Source organism: Hemitrygon akajei, chromosome 13 (assembly GCF_048418815.1).
Source record: "Hemitrygon akajei chromosome 13, sHemAka1.3, whole genome shotgun sequence".
Lineage (NCBI taxonomy): Eukaryota > Metazoa > Chordata > Chondrichthyes > Myliobatiformes > Dasyatidae > Hemitrygon > Hemitrygon akajei.
Genome location: NC_133136.1, coordinates 54,090,690 through 54,113,763, shown reverse-complemented (window position 1 = coordinate 54,113,763; position 23,074 = coordinate 54,090,690). Strand labels below are relative to the sequence as shown.

Sequence of the window (23,074 nt, the reverse complement as noted above, 5' to 3'; positions counted from 1 at the left end):
GTGGAAAACATTTTCTATCGAACTTTGCATTATCAAAATCCTGACAGAATAAATGGCATTGCATAGAAAACTCAAGTTTCAATTTGAATGAGAAGTTATTGATATTGGATGGTTGAATGTAGTTTTAAAGCTGCCTTGTAATTTGTTAGCTACCAGTGAATTGTTTAAGCTGATATTTTATTTCCTGGGGAAATATAATTGCAGTTTAAAACCATGCATATATGGAAAATTGCAGGACACTGTGAGCAAATGCAGATATCATAGGACTCCCTCCATCATAAATATCTCAAAGCAGTTCTGGAGACTCGAAAACATTAATTTTCATTCGTCAGTGATATTAAAAGTTAATTTTATAAAGACTATTTTTCAGGAACTACTTCTGACCATATTGTTTCATATATTACCCTAAACTTAGTTTGATCTCCATGTTATAATCAGTGCTCCTTAGTACATAAGGCTGTGGCAAAAACTTTTAACTCATACCAAGTGTTGTTCAAAAAAAGGGTTTAATCTAGGCATAAACTTACAAAATTCCATACATTTTCTAAAACTTGTTAAAGTGCCAAAACCTAAGAATCAGAGATGACTGCAGTTCATCACAATTCACAGTTCACCAATCATTTCCCCAGCCTTATTTTTGTGTATGGCTTATAAAGTTAATGTCTAAACAGGTGAGTATAGAGCACAGGCCTCTCATGCATTTTGCAATTCCAGTTGTCTGACAAGCATTGAAATGAACTGGGAGAAAGGGAAGTTGAGCACAGTGTGATTTTCCCTTTGATACAGGTTTGAAAATGCCACAGTCATACGAAGTCTGAAAGAAATATGGAAACATAGAAAACCCACAGCACAATACAGGCCCTTCGGCCCACAAAGCTGTGCCGAACATGTCCCTACCTTAACACTACCTAGGCTTTACCCATAGCCCTCTATTTTTCTAAGCTCCATGTAGCCATCCAGGAGTCTCTTAAAAAACCCTATCGTTTCTGCCTCCACTATCGCCGCCGGAAGCCCATTCTACGCACTCACCACTCTCTGCATAAAAACTTACCCCTGACATCTCTGTACCTACTTCCAAGCACCTCAAAACTATGCCCTCTCGTGCTAGCCATTTCAGCCCTGGGAAAAAGCTTCTGACTATCCACATGATCAATGCCTCTCATCACCTTATACACCTCTATCAGGTCACCTCTCATCCTCTGTCGTTCCAAGGAGAAAAAAGGCTGAGTTCACTCAACCTATTCTCATAAGGCATGCTCCCCAATCCAGGCAACATCCTTGTAAATCTCCTCTGCACCCTTTCTATGGTTTCCATGTCCTTCCTGTAGTGAGGCGACCAGAATTGAGCACAGTACTCCAGGGTCCTATATAGCTGCAACATTACCACTCAGCTCTTATAAAGGTGCAGTTTTATTTAATATTTCTTTCAATATTGTTTCCCTTACCTTTTCATTGGACACACCACTCTGAAAAGGGAAAGGGTATTTCCATAAATGTAGTTAAGATGCCCAGGATGAGATTGAAATTTACGTTTTGGAATTTTAATATCAAGCACAGAGTGCTGAAGATTCGGTCATAATTTTTCAGCATCATATATTTTCACATGTATAATAGGTTTGTGAAAGTTATTTTCTCATTTGGTGTAGTTATCTCAACTAACACATCAACACCAGCCTCACTCATCACATTTCCTAAATAGTTAGGACACCAGAGTCAATACAGTCACGGATGTACTGGCAATCTACATGTTGTTGTTCAGATGGATTATCGAACTGCTTGTATTGGCAAGCACTGTTCCCTCGAAGCTGCATGGGTCCATGGCTGCTCAGTAACTGAAATGCTTCTGCGCACATATCTTTTGTTGCTGTGCAGTTAGAACTCTCTTTTATATAATGTGCCGCGCAGTTTTCAGGCTGTGGAGAAGTTTCCTGCTCAGCAGGTCTGCTCAGCTGTAGGAAATGTTAGAGGAGAAGTTGTAGCAAAGACCTATTACTATGTTATGATCATAATAATGATCACCTACCTGACCACAGTTGTCAGAAGGCCTGAAGAAAACTGAGGAAAAATAAAATTGGATAAAAACTTACGAGAATTCAAAGGAAGTGAAATATAGAAATTTAATCTTAAAGATGGAAATAATGGAGTTGAATTGCACGTTTTGAAAATTAATACATATTAAGCAAGGCAATAATGTATATTTATGAAATGTTGACAGGTCTTTTAGCACAGGAACCAGGGCATTATCCCATGACAGTATATTTATCCCAGGGGGTTCATCATCCAGTCGAACAACAGCACAAGTGACATCTCAGCAAGGCATCCCGGGAAAAGTTCGAACCCTTCAGGTGAGATGTGTTATAATGGCAGGGCAATACCTAAGATATACATTGACTGTTAGCTTCCGTTTGCATCATTAAAACCTGTTTTGTACCAAATCTTGCACATTATTCTCTTTGTGAATGCAATGGTTGTTTCAAACCAGTTTCAGTTTGGAATGGACTGGTTCTTGGTCATAAAATCCCTCACTTTAGTGGAGTGAAATTATCCTATAATTTGGGCATTTACTGCCAGACTGGAGACTGTTACCTGCAAGGGTCAGTACAGCATAGTGGGCCAAAGGGTATGTACTGTTCTATGTTTGAATCCAACACAGGCTGATTGCTTTTACAAACAGTACATATACTGGCACATTTTCTCCTGTCACTGCTTACAAGGATACTGGTACACAGAAATGGAGACAAGTGGAGCAGCAAGTTAGTTACTCTCAGAAGAGCGGTGGCATGAAAGGTTTAATGCAGCTGCTGTAACAATCTTTGTGCAGGTTCAGCATAGTTTGTGAGTGCATGGCCACATCACGGGGAGAGGTAATTTTCATTTTGTTTGCTTACATTGGCTTTGAACCAGAGCTGAAGAACAGCACACATAGTGGATAATACTGCAGACTCCAATATTTTCAGAAAAACGTGTGCTCTAAGCATTTTAACTGTGGCACAGTATTTTGGTAACTATTGCTTATTTAAATTATGCCCTCATATACTCACTCTTAATTCAGCTGTAAGATTGGACAAGGGATGACTTTCAATTTACTGCTGCAATGCTCCATAATATTTACAACACAATTCATTTAAATGGGAAGAAAATATGAAGATGTTACCCTTAACAGTGTGTAAACACTCAGAGGCCACTTTATTAGGTACACCGGCTTGTTTACACAAATATCTAATCTGCTGATCATGTGGCAGCAATTCAGTGCATAAAAGCATGCAGACATGGTCAAGAGGTTCAGTTGTTGTTCAAACCAAACATCAGAATGGGGAAGAAATGTGATCTAAGTGACTTTGACTGTGGAATGATTGTTGGTGTCACTCAAGATGGTTTGAGTGTCTCAGAAAATGGTGATCTCTCAGGATTTTCACACACAGCAATCTCTAGAGTTCACAGAGAATGGTGTGAAAAACAATAATTCCAGTGAGCAGCAGTTCTGTGGGTGAAAACGCCTGTTAATGAGAGTTCAGAGGAGAATAGCTGACAGAAAGTTGATTGTAACTCAAATCACCGTGTGTTGCAACATCGGTGGGCAGAAAAACATTTCTGAATGCACAACATGTTGAACCTTGAAGTGGATGAGCTGCAGCAGCAGATGATCACAGACATACACTCTGTGACCATTGACCAAGCAACATTAAAGTGTTGTCAGTAACTCACAATGAAATTCACAAGCAGCAAATGAGTTCACATCCCATAAAGATTCTATTAACCTCGCTTGCTTTAAGATCAGACGTTTCATTCTGGCCTGTTGGACGTATGACTGCTTTTCTGTTGTAAGAGTGGCTGTCACTGAGTTTTGCCTACCATGGAGTTCCTGGTAGACTGTCAAACATAATGATGTAAATACTTCAGAATGTGCAGACCTCATGATAACCATCTCAACCCAGGGAAGAATGTAAACTGATCCTTAGCAGTAGGTTCCTGTTCTAGTACTACAGGTTTTGTGTCTGCGTTAAGTATTGGTTCAAGTAAAATGTTGTTAGACATCGCTAAAAGCAAATTGCATGTCATATATTCAAAGGTGTCCAAATCTTCAAATATAGTAAGCGTAATCCCAAGATCTAACAGTAATGAGTATGTTTGATAGGAACTGCACATCTTGTCTTCCAGATGCAAACTTACCATGCTTCCTTCCTTTTACTCTGCAAAGTGAGGGACAGCCAGAGTCTTGAGACACCATCTCGCCTCTTTGAGCTTTTATTTCTTACGTTCTCCAATATGTCCAAGAGCACAATGAAAAGCACCAAATCCCATAGTGCGGCTGCTTTACTTAGAGTGTGATGTAATGGTATAGTAAAAGAAATGCCAAATCCAATTCCCCTACTTCTACAAAAAGCACAGTGAAATTAGTTTACACAGAGAACACAGGAGGAGGTGATGGAAGCAGATATGATGGCAACATTTAAGAAGCAATGAACAAGAATTAGAGGGAGGCACAAGAGACTGCAGATACTGCAATCTGGAGCAGAAAATGAGCATCTGAATAAATTCAGCAGGTCAGGCAACGTCTGTGGAGGGAAATGGGACAGTTTCTGTTTCTGATTGAGAGCCTTCATCTGGACTGAAAGAGCAGATTGGTGAATATAAGGAGGTGAGGGGGAAGAGTGAGGCAAATCTGGCAAGTGATAGGTGAATGCTGGTGAGGTGAGGTTGGTTGGCAGATGGAGTAATGTGAAAGTGGAAATAGAGGGATACAGGGCATATGCCGGCAAATGGAATTAGTCTGATTGATATCCAGGGTAAAGTCCTCTCCACCATTGAGCACATGCAATTGCAGGAAAGCAGCATCCATCATCAGGGTCCCCCACCATCCAGGTCATGCTGTCTTCTTATTGCTGTCTTCAGGAGGTTCAGGACTCACACCTCTAGGTTACGGAATATTTATTACCCCTCAGCCATTTGGCTTTTGAACCAGAGAGTATTACCACTCAATTTCACTTGCCCCATCATTAAAATATTCCCACAACCAATGGACTCACTTTCAAGGACTCTTCAAAGTCAGATCATTTAATTTTCATTCAAATCATACATGGATACAGCCGAAAGAGGCATCATTCCTCTGGGGCCAAGGTGTAAAAACATACATGCTCATTCAAAAGTAATGAGAGAGAAATAAAAAGAATATACTCACTCAGGAAAACACATTTTTCGTCCAAAACCCTGAGCAGCAAGTCCTACAAATTGATGGTTCCCAGCAGTCCAGCCTGTAGATCCAGCGATCCAACACTGGAGGGCAGCTCACACAGGAGAGTCCACCCCCCAACCAAGCACGGATGCCACACCACCTCCAGTGTCTTTCTTCACCTAGTCTGCAGCAGCTGTCAAGCCCACAGCTTGAGGCATAGTCCTCGCTATAAAAGAGGTGACACTGCTGCCACGCCTCCCGTCTCACCACCAAACAAGGGAAACAGGCTTGAAGCAATCAATGTCCAACAGGGTCTTGTCAACGCAAAATAAACATCCAAGACAGTCGCTCGCAGTTTCTCTGCACACCGCCTTCGCGCTCCAACTTCGGTGCCTTTAGTAGCAGGCAGCAGCATAGCCTGCATCCAGGTCAGCTCCTCCGAACCCAATCCGGCTCCTCCTGCGGCCTGACGCTCCCATCATGTTCTTGATATTTATTTATTATTTCTTTCTTTTTGTATTTGCACAGTTTGTTGTCTTTTGCACACTGGTCAAATGCCCAAGCTGGTGCGGTCTTTCATTTATTCTGTTATGTGGTTTTGTTCTACAGTTTTATTGAATATGCCTGCAACAAAATGAACCGGAGGGTTGTATATGGTGACATAGACAGTATGTACTTTGATAACAAATTTATATTAAACTTTTAAACTTTGATATTGTACTCAGTGCAGAGATTGTTTTGAGCTGTTCTGTTCGACGTTCAATATCTTACCTTTCTAGTATTATTTATATTAAAAATTTAAGAGTTTAAAAAGGCCTTTTGAAGTCTATTATTACAACATCTAACCCAGATTACAATGTTTTTAAATGCTTAGGATCTCTATAAGCATTGTGTTTAAATCTTAATGACCTATGTCTCAGTGGGTTTTTGCTCTCAGAGCCTTTGTTGTTTAAACCTGCAGGATCTCTTTTCCCATTATTTATAATCTTCTGGGGCTCCACTCCTCTCATTAAACACTGTGGGCCTCAATTTTTGTTGTGCTTAAATTCCTATTGCCTCTGTTTCTGTTGCATTTAAGCACACCGGTCCTCTGTTTCCACTATTTAAATTCTCAGAGCTTCTTCTCCCAGAGTTCTGGTATTTTATTTTTCATTTACTGTGCTTAAGGATGTCCAGCATCTGCAATATTTTACCTCTGTATATCTGATGTAATATGTTCCCAGTTTTCTTAGGTCATGAACAGAAACCTCAGCAGCTTTGGGGAAAGTTAGAACCCCACAGCATGAAACTATGGAAAGCAGTTAGTCAGATCCAGTAACAGTGAGAGTATTTTGGGTATCTTCAATACCTTTTCCATCAAAGGGGAAACGTCTGTTCTGTAAACCAATCCATCAGTGGAACTGTTTATCTTTTCTGCTATTAATAAACATGCTACATAATTTATGTTCAGATGGAATTTTAATTTCAAGCTGTCTGAGATACAAGAGACCTTCTCAGTGTAGGTTGCTGTTCAATTCTCTTTCACTAGGTGTGGGTTACAGTCAAGGCTACAACAGGTGATTAGGGAGAAAAGCATCAATTGTGGAGAGGTTTATTGCCACTGAACATAAATGCCAAGTCATTTCAGAGGAAAAAACATAATAGATAAAAGACTCAAAGGTATGAACCTGATTACAACAATGGAGCTGAGTTTTTTGGCTTCTTGCTTGGTTATTCGACAGGAAAATTGTCAATGTTTTGGACCGAGACCTAACCAAAAGGAAAGCAAAATAATGAATACATGTGGTGTTTGAGTCTTGCTTTGACATGTTGTTAGTAATTATAATTTGACAGCAAAAACATTCCACACATGAAAAAAAACCTTATTTTTACATATTGTGCCAAATTTTAGCACCAGCTGGAAAGAAACATTAAATTTAGTCAACCACTGCAGAGAGTTACTGTGAAGAAAATGGACTCTACCAGAGCCAATTCAGAAGTTGATGGGTCTTCCAGAAGTGCATTAGAAGAATGCACCCAGCAAGAAATCCAATTACCAGGTTTGGGATTCAAGGTAGGTGTTCATTTTTCTTAAGCTCAGCAGATCATCAAATACTTTGTATAAGTCATGAATCATATTTTCAGAAATAAGGCTGCCCGTGTTTTCCCCTTGTTATTCAAGTAATTATTTTAGTGGTCCTAGGTTCATTTTCACAACAACAATGGACCTGATAATATATTCACAAATATTGGTCACAAAATAGCTGAACTTGTAATAGTCTCCTTGGTGGAGGCTTCTGTATTACCTGCCCATTAATTTAATCAATGTTAATGTTTCTAAAAGCAGAAACATCCACACAATAAAAAACACTAGCAGCTTTGAAGAGATTCTGAATTTAGGCCCTTCAAGTTTGAATGGGAACTTTCTTAATAAGAAGTAGCTAATGACTGCTGTAATAGTTAATAACTAACACAGTAAAATTAATGCATCAATTGAACATGGGTTTGGAGCCTTTTCGTGAAAATGAATGACAACAGCACACTAGGAAGAAGCAAGCACATGTGGAGGCAAAAAGTGTAGGTTGACATTGGGGGTTGAAAGCCAGTGTGAGGACTGAGGGAATAGAAGAGGAATGAAGGGAGTTGGGATAATAGCTGGAACCGTATGGAGACGGTATGATGGGCAGATGTAATCAGATGGGGAAGGAGTGGAGGTAGTGGTTAGTAGGTGGTAGTGGGGAAGGGGATGATGTGGGGAGAGGGTGGGAATGGGGGAGGAGAACAAATGGAGAAGAAACTAGTTGGCCAGGTGAGTGTGTGTGGGAAGGAAATACCAAGGATGTGGGTTAGCTGAAATTAGGAAATCTGTTATTTTTACCATTGGGTTGTAAGCTATACAAACAAAAATATTGAGATTTCATTCTTCCAGCTTGAGTTTTATCCTCTCAATAGCAATGGAAAGGGATGATAACTGAAAGGTACATGTGAGAGTAAGTAGAAGAATTAAAATGCCATGCAACAAAAAGTGCAAAATGGTCCCTGTAGATAGAGTGTTACTGCTCGGTAAATTCGTCACCTAGTAGACGAGGTGTAGACATCTTTACCATTGGTTATACATTTTCTGCATTACCTGAAGTAGTTTACCTAGGTCTTGGAAATAGTACAGAACAGGGTAAAAATAGATTTCAAGGTGTAACAAACAGACTATAAAAAAAAGCAAGGATTTAGTTAGAAAGAAACTAATTTCTTGATGATCATTTTCTGGATTAAAAAAATGAGAAATAATACATAACCGTGAGTTTGACACAAAAACTGGATGTATTATCTATAAATGTTATGCTAATTATCTTGGAAAAATTTATTACATTATATCTGGCTTAATTTCCTAAAATGAATTCTATTTCCTTTCTTTCATTCAGTGTTTTCTATCTGCATAGATGAATAATGAGGTGAATTTAATACTATACTATTTTAGATATTAAATTAATTTTTACTAACATTTATTTCAAACATTTTTCTTATGCTGTTTATTATTAGCAATCCCCATTGAAAACTGAATATTTCCCTTGTTTTCCATCTTTATCTTTCATATATTCACTTCTATCAATAACATGTTAATCTATCCTTCCATTTAATTTTCCCTTCTCCAGTCTCCTGATCTGTCCAAAAGGTTAAGCCCAAGGTTAGGAGAGAAAGGCAGTGAAGCTGAAGAACATGTTACAATGTTCAGTATGACTAGGAAATGGTTAACCTATTTGTTTGTATCTTCTAAGCTGAAAAATAAATGTTAAAATAAACAGTAGAAAATTTATATAATTTTGTTCTGTCTGTAAATTCTGTTGTGTACTGTTGTAGTCAGATACAATACAGTATAGATTATATTTCTAGATAGCACTGCGCACAAATATTTAAGTGTAAAAAATGAGTGCTGGAAATGCTTGTGAAGGGAGAAGTAACAAATATTTTAGGTCTAAAACTTAATTAGATGCATTCTGATGATTACTGTATTTGTTTCCAGTTTCCCTGCATCAGAGGTAATTTAGTTTTAATTCTAACTTAAAGTTAAGTAAATCTCTATAATAGTAGCAATAATAATTTGCACTTTTGATAAATTTACAAATCTCATTATTTAAAACCAGAGGTACCTTCTATTTTATAGGTTCCAACACCTCGATCGTCAAGGCCCACCAGCACCCTACCTTCTGCGAGCTCTGGCGGAACCATTGAATCGATTAACCTTGATGCAGTCCCACAGTCACTGAGCCGCCTCGACAACTCTGCAGCCAGGCACAAACTTTCTGTCAAGCCACGGAATCAAAGAGTCTCAAAGAAACGTGGGAGACTGGCACGGGTAACTGTATGTTTTGTGAAAGTGATATACATTATTGTTTTTGAAAATCAGCATTGTTTACAGTAAACAAATAAATTGTAAGTATTGTTATTATACCAGAGGAAAATCATCAATTTAATTAGATGATAATTTGCTTATCATACAATTAAAATGTAGTTTAAAATGATTTTTAAAAACTTGTTGAAATAACTAAACAATTAATCATTCAACTGTTGCATTATTTTATATTATTAAATGACAATGGAAATCTTAAAAGCATGTTGAAGCATAGCAAATACACATTTATCAGAAGCCATTCATCTTAGCATGCCTATGCTAGCATTGTTTTACTGTAATTTCTTAAGTTGATAGAAGGAGCATCTATTGCTGATTAGTAGTTTTCCCTCATCTTAGAGGGTGATGAAGTGTCATGTACATAAAACCATGTCATTAGCTACATTGAGACCAGATGAGATAAGAATGAAAAATGCCATAAAGGACATTAGTTTTGCACAATCTCCCAAACACATTACAGTCACCATGAAGGATACTATCATTTTCATTTCTGATTTATTAAACTAACTAAATTTAAAAATTCCCTAGTTATCATGGCAGTATTCAAATACATACCTCTGGATTATCACTTCAGGTGAATTAATATTAATACAGACTTTTAAGACTATGCCACAATCCCCTGTATTCCAAAATAATCTAAAAAAGATCCAACTTCCTTTTTCACACCATAACCATATCTTCCTTTGATTCAAATAATTACCATTTTTCCCTTAAACGAATAATCAAAACCAATCCAATTGACAATGCACCCATAACCTCATTGTAACTTTACCTATGAAATTATCCTTCCGTTTTGTAGTTCTATGTTCTTAAATAAAGTTGCATTCTGCCAGTGAACCACAAGACTGTACTCCTTTTCTTTAATAAATGTCCTGTAATAGTTTACCTAAAACAGCATTACCCAAGACCCAAGCAAATTTTCTAGAAACTTACCGTTACCTCTTAATTTCTTTGTACCATGTTTATATTTATAAAACCAAAAATTTTTAAAAGCAAGTGTTTTTTTAATCTACTGTCACAGCAATTTCACAAATTATGCATTCGTATCTTTGGGTTGCCATTTTGATCCTTATTCTTCATCACCTTTACACTCTTGAGTTATTCCAAGCAAAGAAGTTTACTCCACATTTTCCAAAATGACCTGTATTTATAAGCTGTTTGCCAATTCTACAGGCATCAGGTTAAGTAATTGCCTGGAGTAAGTAGAATAATAGAATATTGTAGAAAACTTAGAATTATTGGTATTATTATTTATAGTCTAGTTACAATGGTTACAAGACTATTCATAAATTCACATTTTAAGGGTACTATCCCCCTTTTGTAACAAGCATATTATGCCCTTGATATTAAGCTAGAGTGAACTGATTTATCAAAGGTCTACATCTAGATTTTATTTATGAATTAATATATCACTAGTTTATGACTTACCAACAAAATTGAAATGTCCTGGAAAAGTGGAGAGGATTAAGTTGCAAGATTAATGAAATTGTGTCTATTATATTGAAGATTTTAAAAATATATTAAAAACTTTGCATCTTGTAGGATATGCAGAATGTGATTGTTCATGAAGTCGAATGTGAGCTAGAAGAAAAGGTACAAATTCATGTGGAGAATGGACAACAACATTTTAAAACAGTGGAAGGGGAAAAAAAAGAAGAAAAAAGGCATCAAAACGATGAGGAACAAAGATGTAGAGAGGATGCAAAGAAGTATAAATGGCAGGAAGAAGACCAAACACAATATGAATTTGCAGAACAAAAGAGACTGGAAGAAGGACAAGAGCAGGAAGGACAAAGAGTAATGGAGGAGCAAAAAATACGAGAGGAAGAATGGAGATGCAGAGAAGTGGAGAAACAAAAATTATGTGAGGAAGAGCAAAGACAAAGAGAAACTGAGGAGCAAAAATTGCGTGAAGAAGAGCAGAGACGAACAGAAATAGAGAAACAAAGATTACTTGAAGAAGAGCAGAGGCAAAGAGAAATAGAAGAGCAAAAATTACGTGAAGAAGAACAGAGACAAAGAGAAGTAGAAGAACGTAAATTGCGTGAAGAAGAACAGAGACAAAGAGAAATAGAGGAACAAAAATTACGTGAGGAAGAACAGAGACAAAGAGAAATAGAGGAACAAAAATTACGCGAGGAAGAGCAGCGAAGAGAAATAGAAGAACGAAAATTGCATGAAGAACAGAGACAAAAAGAAATAGAAGAACAAAAATTGCGTGAAGAAGAACAGAGACGAAGAGAAATAGAGGATCAAAAGTTACGCGAGGAAGAACAGAGACGAAGAGAAATAGAGGAGCAAGAATTGCGTGAAGAACAGAAACAAAGGGAATTAGAGCAAAAATTACACAAAGAAGAGCAGAAGCAGAGAGAAATGGAGGAGCAAAAACTTCGTGAAGAAGAGGAGAAGCGAAGAGAAACTGAAGAGCAAAAATTACAAGATGAAGAAAAGAGACAAAAATTAGAGGGGGGGAAATTAGGCAAGGAAGAGCAACAGTGTCATGAACTAAAAAGGGAAAAAGTTTGTCATTTTGAGGAGGGAGTTGGTGAAGAAGTGAAACAAAATAGGGAACTAGAAAAGCAACATCATGAGAAAGTGAATTTGAAAACAGAAAAAGAAGAAAAATGTTTGGAGACAAAAGAGATGTTTCAAAGCGAAGAGAAAGGAAATTTGCATTTTAGTGCGGCTGGAAACAAACAATCTAATGAAGAAGCACAAAGAAAAGATTTGGAAAAGCAATGGCAACATAAGGTTAAATGGCAGTCAGATTTGCAGAATACACAAAGCGAAGATGAAGAGAGGCAAAATGATGACAAAGTGATAAGTAAAGAAGAGCAACAATCCCTTCAGGCACTGGAAGAGCAGCAACGTAGAGAAGAACTTAGATGGAAGGAGCTGGATGAAAGACAAACTACATCACAGCCATTTTCATTTCAAGTTGCTTCCGGAGAGAAACAAATCATCTTTCCAAAAGTTAATCTGACTCCTGTGACACATCCAAGAAAAACTATACCTTCATTAGATACTGCTGTTTTACATTCTTCTCCAAAGGCAAGTAAAGGTCTCACCTCTTCAAGTTACGTTCCTCACACAGCCATTCTGGTCACTGGAGCTCAGCTTTGTGGTACTGCTGTTGATCTGAAACAGATTAAAGATACCGCCTGTAAGTCATTGCTTGGTTTTTCAGAAGAGAAGAAAACTGTTGATTTGCCATTTATTGACAAAGGAAGTAAGTCAGCTCCTGATATGAGGAGCAGAATAGGAAAGTTGAAATTCAATGCAGGACAATCACTTGATGAGTCAAGAGCTTTAAATGAGTGGGCTACCATTAGGGCTAAAATTCTTAAAAGTTCAAATGAAAGACTGCAAGAAAAGGAAAGGAGGGTCCATGGCAGACTTAGTGATGATTGGACTACATGCAAAGTACCAAGTGCCCATGGCAGTTTGAGAAAAACATTATCTGCTAACGCAAAATTTTCAATAACACCCGCATGGCAGAAATGGGCAGATGGCAATAAAGTTAATGATAGTGTTAAAGGAAATATATTTCACGAAAAGGAGAAGCAAAATACACCTGGTGAAAATGTGCCTGTGGCTAACTCCATAATGGATTCTTCTGAACCCAGCAGGTCTTTGACATCCAGAGATATTGACCAGGATGTAACCAAAGACTTAAAAGGTAGTTCACAGTCAGAAAATCACAGTATTAGGATAACAGATGCTGCTGAGGGCTGCAAGTTTGCCAAAGATCTTCCATCATTTTTAGTTCCAAGTCTTCCTGCAACACCAAGGGAAGAACGTTCACTGCCACAAGCTCAGCTTCCCAATGGTAACCGAACAGCAGCAAATGTGATCTCCCAAACTGAGGGGATGATGGATACATCACCATTTGGGATAAAATTACGGAGGACCCACTATTCCCTTCGGTTCCACTATGAGCAGCAAGGGGAACAGAAAAGAAAGAAGAGATTCAGTGCTGGAGATAGTATGGACAGCATTCCAGCCTTCCTAGCTGCAAAAGGCAAAGAAAGTGAATCATGCACTGTTTCTGGTAAGCAAAGCTCTTGTACCACGAATAATAAGAATAGTAACATTTTGAAAGACAGCTTAAGTAGTATTTCAGACATTTCACAGACCGGGATTACACACCTAAGTAGTGCTGATGTGGCAAAACATATTAAAATTAAACTTGCCGCACTTTCGAATGAGAAACTTTCATCAAGGCCACAAACATCTCAAAAGCCAGCTTTAGCACCTAAGCCTACACAGTTCACTGCACCTCCATCCCCTCACAGTACCTTAAACAAGACAGACTTTATTGACATTGCAGATCACAAAAACACAAAGTCTTCACTTGATTCAGATATGACAGAAGAGGATGAGAAGAATGGTACCTCAGTGCAAACATGCAGATTAAAGAATGAAGAAGAAACAAAAGATAAAAAATCTCTGTTCCCATCCATCAACCTTCCATGGAGGGCAGACAAAAAAACAGACTCCATTCAGAAAGGTAGGCAAAGTGTGAACTTGTTGCAAACATTTTGGTTCCATTCTGCTCTATTAACAGTGGTAAGATATTCCCCTTATTTAAGAGGCTCTGCTTTTCAATTCCTCAACATTGAATGATTAAGGAAATTTAAAGTTTGCATTTACAAAACATCTTTTATGTCCCTTAGCCCCCAGCTGCCTGAAAGCACCATACAACCAAGTAAGTCCTGTGCTATCAAACTTAGTCATTGTAAGAAACATGGCTATCAGATTGTGCACACCAGGTAGTTTGATTTTAGGTACTATCTGATTTAATCGAAATAGTACTACATGATCTTTCACATTTTCTTGAGAGAGCATATTAGACCTAAATTTAAGGTGATCTCCAAAAAGTGCTATTGCCAACAGGGCAGCATTCTGTCCATAATGGACTGAAATTACCTTTATTTTGTCCCACGGTGAGGAATCTAGTGAATTACTTTTGTATTATTTCTATGCACCCACATCTAGGGACTTACTTATGAATTTAACTCTATAGGAATTTAAATGGCAGGTTTGGTAATAGTTAATAGTTGATTGGCCAATTCGTTAATTAACAACAGGCAATAAAGGCCAACTGGAGCCACCTTTGTGAGAATGGGCCAAGCTGAGGCTTTGGCTCAGGTGTTAGGAGTGAGAGTGAGAGTGAGAGTGAGAGTGAGAGTGAGAGTGAGAGTGAGAGTGAGAGTGAGAGTGAGAGTGAGAGTGAATCTTTAAAAATTGTGGTGAAGAAGCACAGGATAGGACAGGTCCAATAATCTAGAAAAGAGCTGATTTTGGGCAAATTAAGAAAGATCAAGCAGAAGGTGATTTTGGGTTAGCCTATGTGAAGGGAAAAGAATAAGTAACAAGTGGAGAACTTTAAAGGGTGTGATTGATGTCAAGTGTCCAGGAGCAATATTTTTCTGTTAGGTTGAAGGGAAGCCTTGGCTGATGCGGAATATTGGGGCTCTGGTCAAGAAAAAGTTAGTCACTGGTAAAGCTCCTGAAGACTAGAAGGTGGTTACTGTTATTCCATTGTTTAAGAAGAGTAGGAAGGACAATTAATGGAACTATAAGTCAGTAAGGCTGATATCAGTAGTGGATAAGTTATTGTAGGGAATTCTGACTGACAAGATCTACTAGTATTTGTATATATGTTCTGATTAGGTGGAGTCAACATACCTTTGTGCATGGGAAGTTATGTTTGATGAATCTTTTATTAAGAGGTAAATAAAAGATAGGCACAAGTAGGGTAGTGGACATTATCTATTTGGGCTTTAACAAGACCTTCAACAAGGTCCTGCATGGTAGTCTGGTATGGATGGGTAGATGCCATAGAATCTAGGGAGAGTTCATCTGGTGGATTCAAAATTGCCTTGGAGGCAGGAAGCAGAAAATGATTGATGAAGGTCATTTCTCAGAATGGAGGCCTGTGATGAGCGGTGTGTTACAAAGACCCCCTGCATTTGAGCCATGTGCTTTTCTTGCATCAAGCAGGAGATGCACACCACCAAGTTTAGGAACAGTTATTAAACTACAACCATCAGGCTCCTGAACTGGTGTGGATTACTTCAATCACAGTGATTTTATGACCTATAGACTCACTTTCAGGAACTCTTTGCAATTCATGTTCAGAGTTTTTTTTCACACCTTGTTTTCTTTTGTATATTAGATGTCAGTCCTCCTCTGTTTCATATAAGTTTTCCTCTGTAGGTCACATTTGCTCAGGAAGGGCAAAGGACAGAAACAGAAAAATTGCTCTGAGAATGAGTTTATACCCATATTATCCTACTAAGTATAATAATTAATATTTAGCTAAGTTATTTGGATATTTATTCCACATGAATTTAAATTCTTGATTTTTCTTATACTGTTTTTCCCCCAAAATGGTTTAAATGTCAAGATTTCATCTTGGTTTTTATGGGATAAAAATTTAGCATTCTAAACATCCTTGACATTTACCATACTTCTTCTCGGATCATTCAAATATTAAGCATATAATGAAAGTTATTCCCCTTCGCAACACGCACAAAATGCTGGCAGAACTCAGCAGGTCAGGCAACATCTTTGGATATGAATAAACAGTTGATGTTTTGAGCTGTGACCCTTCATCAGTAACATTGACTGTTTATTAATTTCCATAGATGCTGCCTGACCCACTGAGTTCCACCAACATTTTGTGTGTTGCTCTGGATTAACGATGTCTGTAGGATCTTGTGTGTGTACTTCTATTAGTTATTTCCTTTAGAATAGTTTGTGTCAAATTGTCAATTCATTCAAAATGATTTTAAACTTTTTCCTCTATAATTTTCATATCTTATTGTAAATAATTTGTTATTAACATGAAATAATCTGAAAATAAGTGCATCTGTTTAGCTAGTTTGCTTTTGCTTGAAAAAAATAATCATTTTCATATTGTGTTTGCAGAAAAACCAATTCTTCAAAGCAGACATTCCCTAGACAGTTCAAGGCTTGTGGACAAGGTGGAATCTGCCCAACCTCTATGGATTACATTGGCAATGCAGAAGCAGAAAGGATTCCGTGAACAGCAAGCAAGCCGAGAGGAGAGAAGGCAGGCCAGGGAAGCCAAAATAGCTGAAAAACTGATTAAGGGAAACGTAAGCACTTCCAGTTATTCCAAGATTTAAAAGTCATAGAGTCACAGCACATAAACAGGCTCTTCGATCCATCTAGTCTGTGCCAAACTGTTAATCTGCCTTTTCCCATCAATATGCACCTGGTCCATAGCTCTCCAAACCCTTCCCATCCATGTTCTTATCCAACATCTTGAACCCACATCTACCATTTCTGCTGGTAGCTCACACCACTCCGAATTAAATCTGACTACTGGATTGAGTTAAAAACCCTGCATATCAAGTCTGGTGGCAGCTAATGATACCATTGTGTAAAGGTTATTACTGCTGGTAGAATAAACAAAGATGATAAAAATTTACTCTTTTTCTAAATATAGTCATCATTATGAATGCAGTAAAATTAACAATAGCTATGTTCACTGCATTCATCATTAGATATATAGCTAATGTTTGAGTTTTTCAGTTTGCTTGGAGTTGCAATGATTCCCACATTAAGAGAAATCAAGCTAATTAAGTAGATATACTAGCAACACACACAAAATGCTGGTGGAACGCAGCAGGCCAGGCAGTATCTATAGGGAGAAGCACTGTCGACATTTCGGGCCGAGACCCTTCGTCAGGACTAACTGAAAGGCAAGATAGTAAGAGATTTGAAAGTAGGAGGGGGAGGGGGAGGGGGAAATGCAAAATGATAGGAGAAGACCAGAGGGGGTGGGGTGAAGCTGAGAGCTGGAAAGGTGATTGGCAAAAGGGATACAGAGCTGGAGAAGGGAAAGGATCATGGGACGGGAGGCCTAGGGAGAAAGAAAGGGGGAGGGGAGCACCAGAAGGAGATGGAGAACAGGCAGAGTGATGGGCAGAGAGGGAGAAAAAAAGAGGAGAGGGGGAAAAAACTAAATATATCAGGGATGGGGTAAGAAGGGGAGGAGGGGCATTAATGGAAGTTAGAGAAGTCAGTGTTCATGCCATCTGGTTGGAGGCTACCCAGCCGGTATATAAGGTGTTGTTCCTCCAACCTGAGTGTGGCTTCATCTTCATTGTGTTTGCTAAGTAGATGTACTAATAGCTTACTCCTCCAAAAAATTAAATTAATTAAAATAGTATCAGAAATGTGGTTTAAATTTTATAATGTTCAGCATAGATTTTTCAATATCAATTTTTGTAACTGCCTCTAATGGTAGAAACAGTAGCCTTTCTATCCTCTTCCTGTTAACCTTCCCATTCAATCCACCACCACCTGAATCCAGATCTAGTAATGTATCGTGACATAGTTAAGAAATAACCTTTAATATGTAACCTAAATGACAGAGTGATCAGAGAACATAAAACTAAATTTGGAATGATTTAGAAACCATATTTTTAAATCCTGAATATAAGAGCCTATGCCAATATGAAGTGGTTAGCAAAGGTAGTTAAGTAATTAGGATTTAATGGTATTGTAGAAGATTGTGGCAGATGGAAAAAATTCAGTTTGGTATTAAAAATTGGGAAATAGAAAGCAAGGGGAAAAGCGGCCCAACCATGGAAAAGTTAGATATACCAGTAAAAAGAATATTTTTAAAAAGCCTTAAGATTGAAAGATTCTAGCATTCACCTAAAATTAGTGGAAAACAAATTATCATACTGTATATCAAAGTTTTCTTAAAGATCCAAAAAAAAAAGTTTGGGACAGATAGCTGAAATTATGAAGCCAAATAAGGAAGTGATAGAAAGATTAAACAAATACCATGGGGAAATTTTCATCCTTTATCATAACACCAAATGCACTAAAGTAATACTTAAATTTTCAGAAGCCACTTGACAAGGTGTGACATCAAAGGTTGCTGTGGAATGTATAAGATCATGGAGCAGGAGGTAACACCTTGACACAGATAGATTGGGGGACTAACAAAAAAAAGCATAAGCATAAATGGCCTTTTTCTGCTTGGCAAGCTGAGTATTGTATTACTGGGTCTGGTGCTAGGGCCTCAGCCTTTTACAACTGAATGATTGCTATATTTACCAATGAAGTAAAGATAGATAGGGAATTCATTTGGGACATAAGTAGGCCACAAAATAATATAAATTAGATAAGTAGCCAAACTTCTGGCAGATGGAGTATGATTGGGAAAGACGTGATGTTGCCTAGTTTTGGCAGGAAACATTTTAAAATTCATAGTGCTGAATGATGAACAAGAGAAAATCTGCAGGTGCTGGAAATCCCAGCAGCGCACACAAAATGCTGGAGGAACTCAGCAGGCCAGGTCTGATGCTGCCTGGCGTGCTAAGTTCCTCCAGCATTTTCTGTGTGTTGCTGAATGATGAGGATGGCAGAGATCCTTGGGATTTGAATGTCTTCGTCCATAATTCACAAAGGGCTGGTGACAGGGATAGTAAATAATTAACAAAGCTAGCAATGTTATTGTTTATTGCTAACTGTATTGAATATAAAAGTAGGGAGGACGTGCTCAAGTTCTATGGAATATTCATACAGCTGGAGTACTGTGCACATGACTGTGGTGAACTACATAAACCTGTCTGGACACGCACCCCTGCTGACTGCTCCTGTGGCTCCTCCCACAGACCCCTGTATAAAGGCGATTGGAGGCACTGCTCCTCCCTCAGTCTCCAGGATGTTGTGTGATGGTCTCTTGCTGCTGACTGCTCTCTTCCAGCTAATAAAAGCCTATCTCTCGCCTCACGTCTCCGAGAGTTATAGATGGTGCATCAATGACTGACTCCACATTTGAAGTTTACTAGACTATTACCTGCTGAGGTTTCAAAGAGTCGGGGTTAACTTGAATGGAACGTAAGATTGAGGCTTCTGGACAGGATAGACCTTAAGAGACTGCTTATTCTTATGTAAAAAGCTGGAATGAAGCATCATTATTCTAAAGGAGGCGACCACTTATTTTTAATATCATACAGTATTATAAGATCTCCAGATTCCTATTGAATTTAAAGGGAGCACAGGAAATGGAACCCAGTGTGTCAGACTCCAATCCATTGGTCTGGCAGCATCTATGGATGGGAATAAACAGTTGACATTTCAAGCTGAGACCGTTCAGCAGGACTGCCTAAAATGTTGAGTGTTCATAAATGCTGCCGGGTTTGCCGAGTTCCTCCAAAATTTTGTGTGGATTGCTCAAGATTTCCAGCATCTGTAGAATCTCTTGTGTTCAAATCACTGAAATATGTGAACTATAGGATAGTGAATTATCGGATTCAATAGAATAGACAATAGGTGCAGGAGTAGGCCATTCGGCCCTTCGAGCCTGCACCACCATTCAATCTAATCATGGCTGATCATCCACAATCAGTACTCTGTTCCTGCCTTCTCCCCATATTCCTTGACTCTGCTATCTTTAAGAGCTCTATCTAACTCTTTCTTGAAAGCATCCAGAGAATTGGCCTCCACTGCCTTCTGAGGCAGAGCATTCCATAGATCCACAACTCTCTGGGTGAAACAGTTTTTCCTCAACTCCATTCTAAATGACCTAACCCTTATTCTTAAACTGTGGCCTCTGGTTCTGGACTCCCCCAACATTGGGAACATGTTTCCTGCCTCTAGATGTCCAATCCCTTAATAATCTTATATATTTCAATCAGATCCCCTCTCATCCTTCTAAATTCCAGCCCAGTCGCTCCAATCTTTTAACATATGACAGTCCAGCCATCTCGGATTCTTACTGTAGTAGCGTTAAATAATATTTCAAAACAATGGTAGAATAGGTTGATAGATGGCAACTGATATTTGAGGCTGAGATGAATCGGTGATTCCTAATGGGTGTGGTTATGTGTCCTAATGGAGCTTTAGGGGAAACAGAAGTCATCAGGGGGTGTTCAAGGTTCTTGGGGAGGGGTAAGCAGCACCCCAACTTGAGGCACGAGACCTTGTCAACTCACTGCCGTCGTCAACATCCAACAGGCGTTCCAGATTAATTTTTTATTTTAATTTAGCCCCATTAATGATGGTTAAATATGTATGGCATGATCTCTGAGTCTGAAAGCGGTGAAGCCTTTAATTCTAATCCTGCTAAGAAATAGAAGCTACAGAAAGTGCCTCAGTACAATGTTACATACCTGGAGTGTGGTTTTATTCCGTTTCCATCACATCAGCAACATCCCTTGTGTCTTAGTCATAATACTGTACTGTCTAATGAAGCCATGAAACCATCAAGATTGCAGGTACATGTCCATAAAAGACACCCTGAAAAGGCTACTTATGGTATGACTCAGTTCCAGAAGATAAAAGAAGCATTTGAAAAGCATTGCACACTTGAGTTATTTGCTAAGAAAACTAAAAATAACCTTTATAGTGGTCTCATTGCTTATAACATTTCGAAAATGATAGCAAACTGTGGAAAATCTCATACAATTGGTGAAAAATTAATAATGCCTGCTGTATCAAAAGTGCTCACCACTGTTCTCAGAATGGATACCAGTATTTTATAATCCATTCCCCTGAGTAATAACTCTGGCTCATTGACGAAATGAGTGATGACATTGAGTATCAAATATGCAGAAAGCTACAAATACAGAATTTAGGATACAAATGGATGAATCAACTGTGTGAGAAAATAAGGCATTGCTAATGGCACATGTATAGTTTATTAAAAATGGAAGAGTTTATAAACGTTTATTAACTTTTTGTAAAAAGTTAAAAAACAAGTATCAATGGAGAATCAATCTACGATGAGTTCAAAACATATATTGAGAACAAAAGTATTCTGATTAGGAACATGATTTCTTGTGCAACAGTTGGAGCACCATATATGATAGGTCACTATGTCGGTTTAGTGGCATTTATGAAAAAAGAAATCCCGAGCCTGTTTGTAATCCATCGTGAACATCTCACCGCCAAAACCCTGAGCCAGCAACTTTTTACAAGCATGATTCTTGTAATATCTGCTATCAACAAAATTAAAGCTCATCCATTATGTAGCAGAATATTTTGCCGGTTATGCCAAGATAATGATGAAGAGTTTGAATGCTTCTTCACACTTAGGTGCATTGGCTGTCAAAAGGCTGCTGGTTAAAATGTTTCTTTGATCTTTTTGATACTGGTTGAATTTTTGCTCAAAGTCAACAAGAGTTTGGGAAACAAGATTGCACCTCTACATGAAGATGTGACATACCTAGCTGATCTGTATGACAAAATTAACATCCTAAATATGAAACTGCACAGTGAGAATTTCAGTTTAATCCAGTCAAAAAGTGCAGTGTCCACTTTTATTGGAAAATTGGAAATATATAAGCAAAACTTTGGGAGAAGAATGTTCTCATAGTTTCCTTTCACAGATGATTGCAAGAGTATTGCTTACACCTGCAGTTACTGAAGAAGGATTTTCAGAATTGATTCAAGGACTTGAACAAACTGGAAATTCTGGATTGGGTAATTAACCCATTGCAAGGTGGAAGAATGGGTAGAGAACTTGCAAGGCAAAACTATTGAAATTCAGAATGATGAAGAAGCAAAAATGCCTTTCAAAAAGTAAGCTTTTGTGTTATGTGGCTGCACTATCATACAAAATTTCCTGGTCTTTGGAGAAACTGCTCTTCTTTGTATTTCCATCCTCCTACCTTGTTGAAAGAGGCTTCAGTGCAGTGAACCATACACTCACAAAAAATAGAAACCGCTTGGACATTGTTTACACATGGGGACTTGAGGCTTTTGCTGTCCCAACTTGAACCAGATATTTCAACTCTTGCAAAAACCATTGAGCTCAAGAATCATTGATATTGAAGCTGCTGTACAGCACCCAGGTACTGTGTAAGCTGGGTTTAAAGGCAAATAAAAATCTAAAGCAGAATTATTTTTCTCATGTGGTAGATAGGTTTTTACACAATGGAGCGCTGGAAAGTAAATTGTGCCCACAAGGGTTGTTGGAGTGTTTTAGGGGGGCATAGGCAAGCATGAAAATGCTTCGGGGGGCATTAGGCTAAAAAAGGTTGGGAAATACTGAGATATACAAATCACTGTTTATCAGTATGGGGGCTGATAGAATATAAACAGAAGTAATAAATTAGGTTTAAAGTATTTCGAAATGGGGCAAGAAAAACAGAATGAGAGAATCTTCATCACACTTAAATCTGAAGGAATGGAACACTGGTAAAATTACATTTTCAAAAATGTAACTGATGTTGTTTGGCAATTACAACCAATCAGATTAAACAAGACCAAGAAATAGGTTATACACCTGACTGTAGTAACCTTTACTTCAGTGGCTTGTTTTTGCTGAGTAAGTACATCAGCCTTGTAGTCTGATTTCTGTATGTAAGTGTGCATGTATGCTTTTGCACATTGTTACTGTGAATTGAAATTGAAAGTCTAAAGTCTATAACCACTGTTAGCTCCTAATGATATGAATGCCAAGTATATGGATGTGAGTGTCTTTCACCAATATTTCAACACAAGATCTAAATTACATTGAT

General features: G+C 38.1%; 1 protein-coding gene and 1 long non-coding RNA gene across 6 annotated transcripts in view; one reads left to right on the top strand and one right to left on the bottom strand.

Moving 5' to 3' along the window:
- The window catches only part of cracd (capping protein inhibiting regulator of actin dynamics), a 242,402-nt gene that overhangs the window by 211,095 nt on the left and 8,233 nt on the right, over positions 1-23,074 (top strand). For 2 of the 5 annotated variants that reach the window (XM_073064616.1, XM_073064618.1), the window contains 5 exons: positions 2,216-2,345; positions 7,065-7,226; positions 9,312-9,509; positions 11,100-14,067; positions 16,494-16,684. In XM_073064616.1, coding sequence (XP_072920717.1) covers positions 2,216-2,345; positions 7,065-7,226; positions 9,312-9,509; positions 11,100-14,067; positions 16,494-16,684 — 3,649 coding nt within the window. The remainder of the gene's footprint in view (positions 1-2,215; positions 2,346-7,064; positions 7,227-9,311; positions 9,510-11,099; positions 14,068-16,493; positions 16,685-23,074) is intronic. The other 3 variants (XM_073064617.1, XM_073064619.1, XM_073064620.1) reach the window with 3 other exon arrangements.
- Positions 5,040-9,457, bottom strand: LOC140737875 (uncharacterized). Its single transcript, XR_012101261.1, has 3 exons — positions 9,352-9,457; positions 6,841-6,922; positions 5,040-5,797 (listed from the first exon to the last, which is right to left on the bottom strand). It is a non-coding gene; the product is annotated as an uncharacterized lncRNA (long non-coding RNA).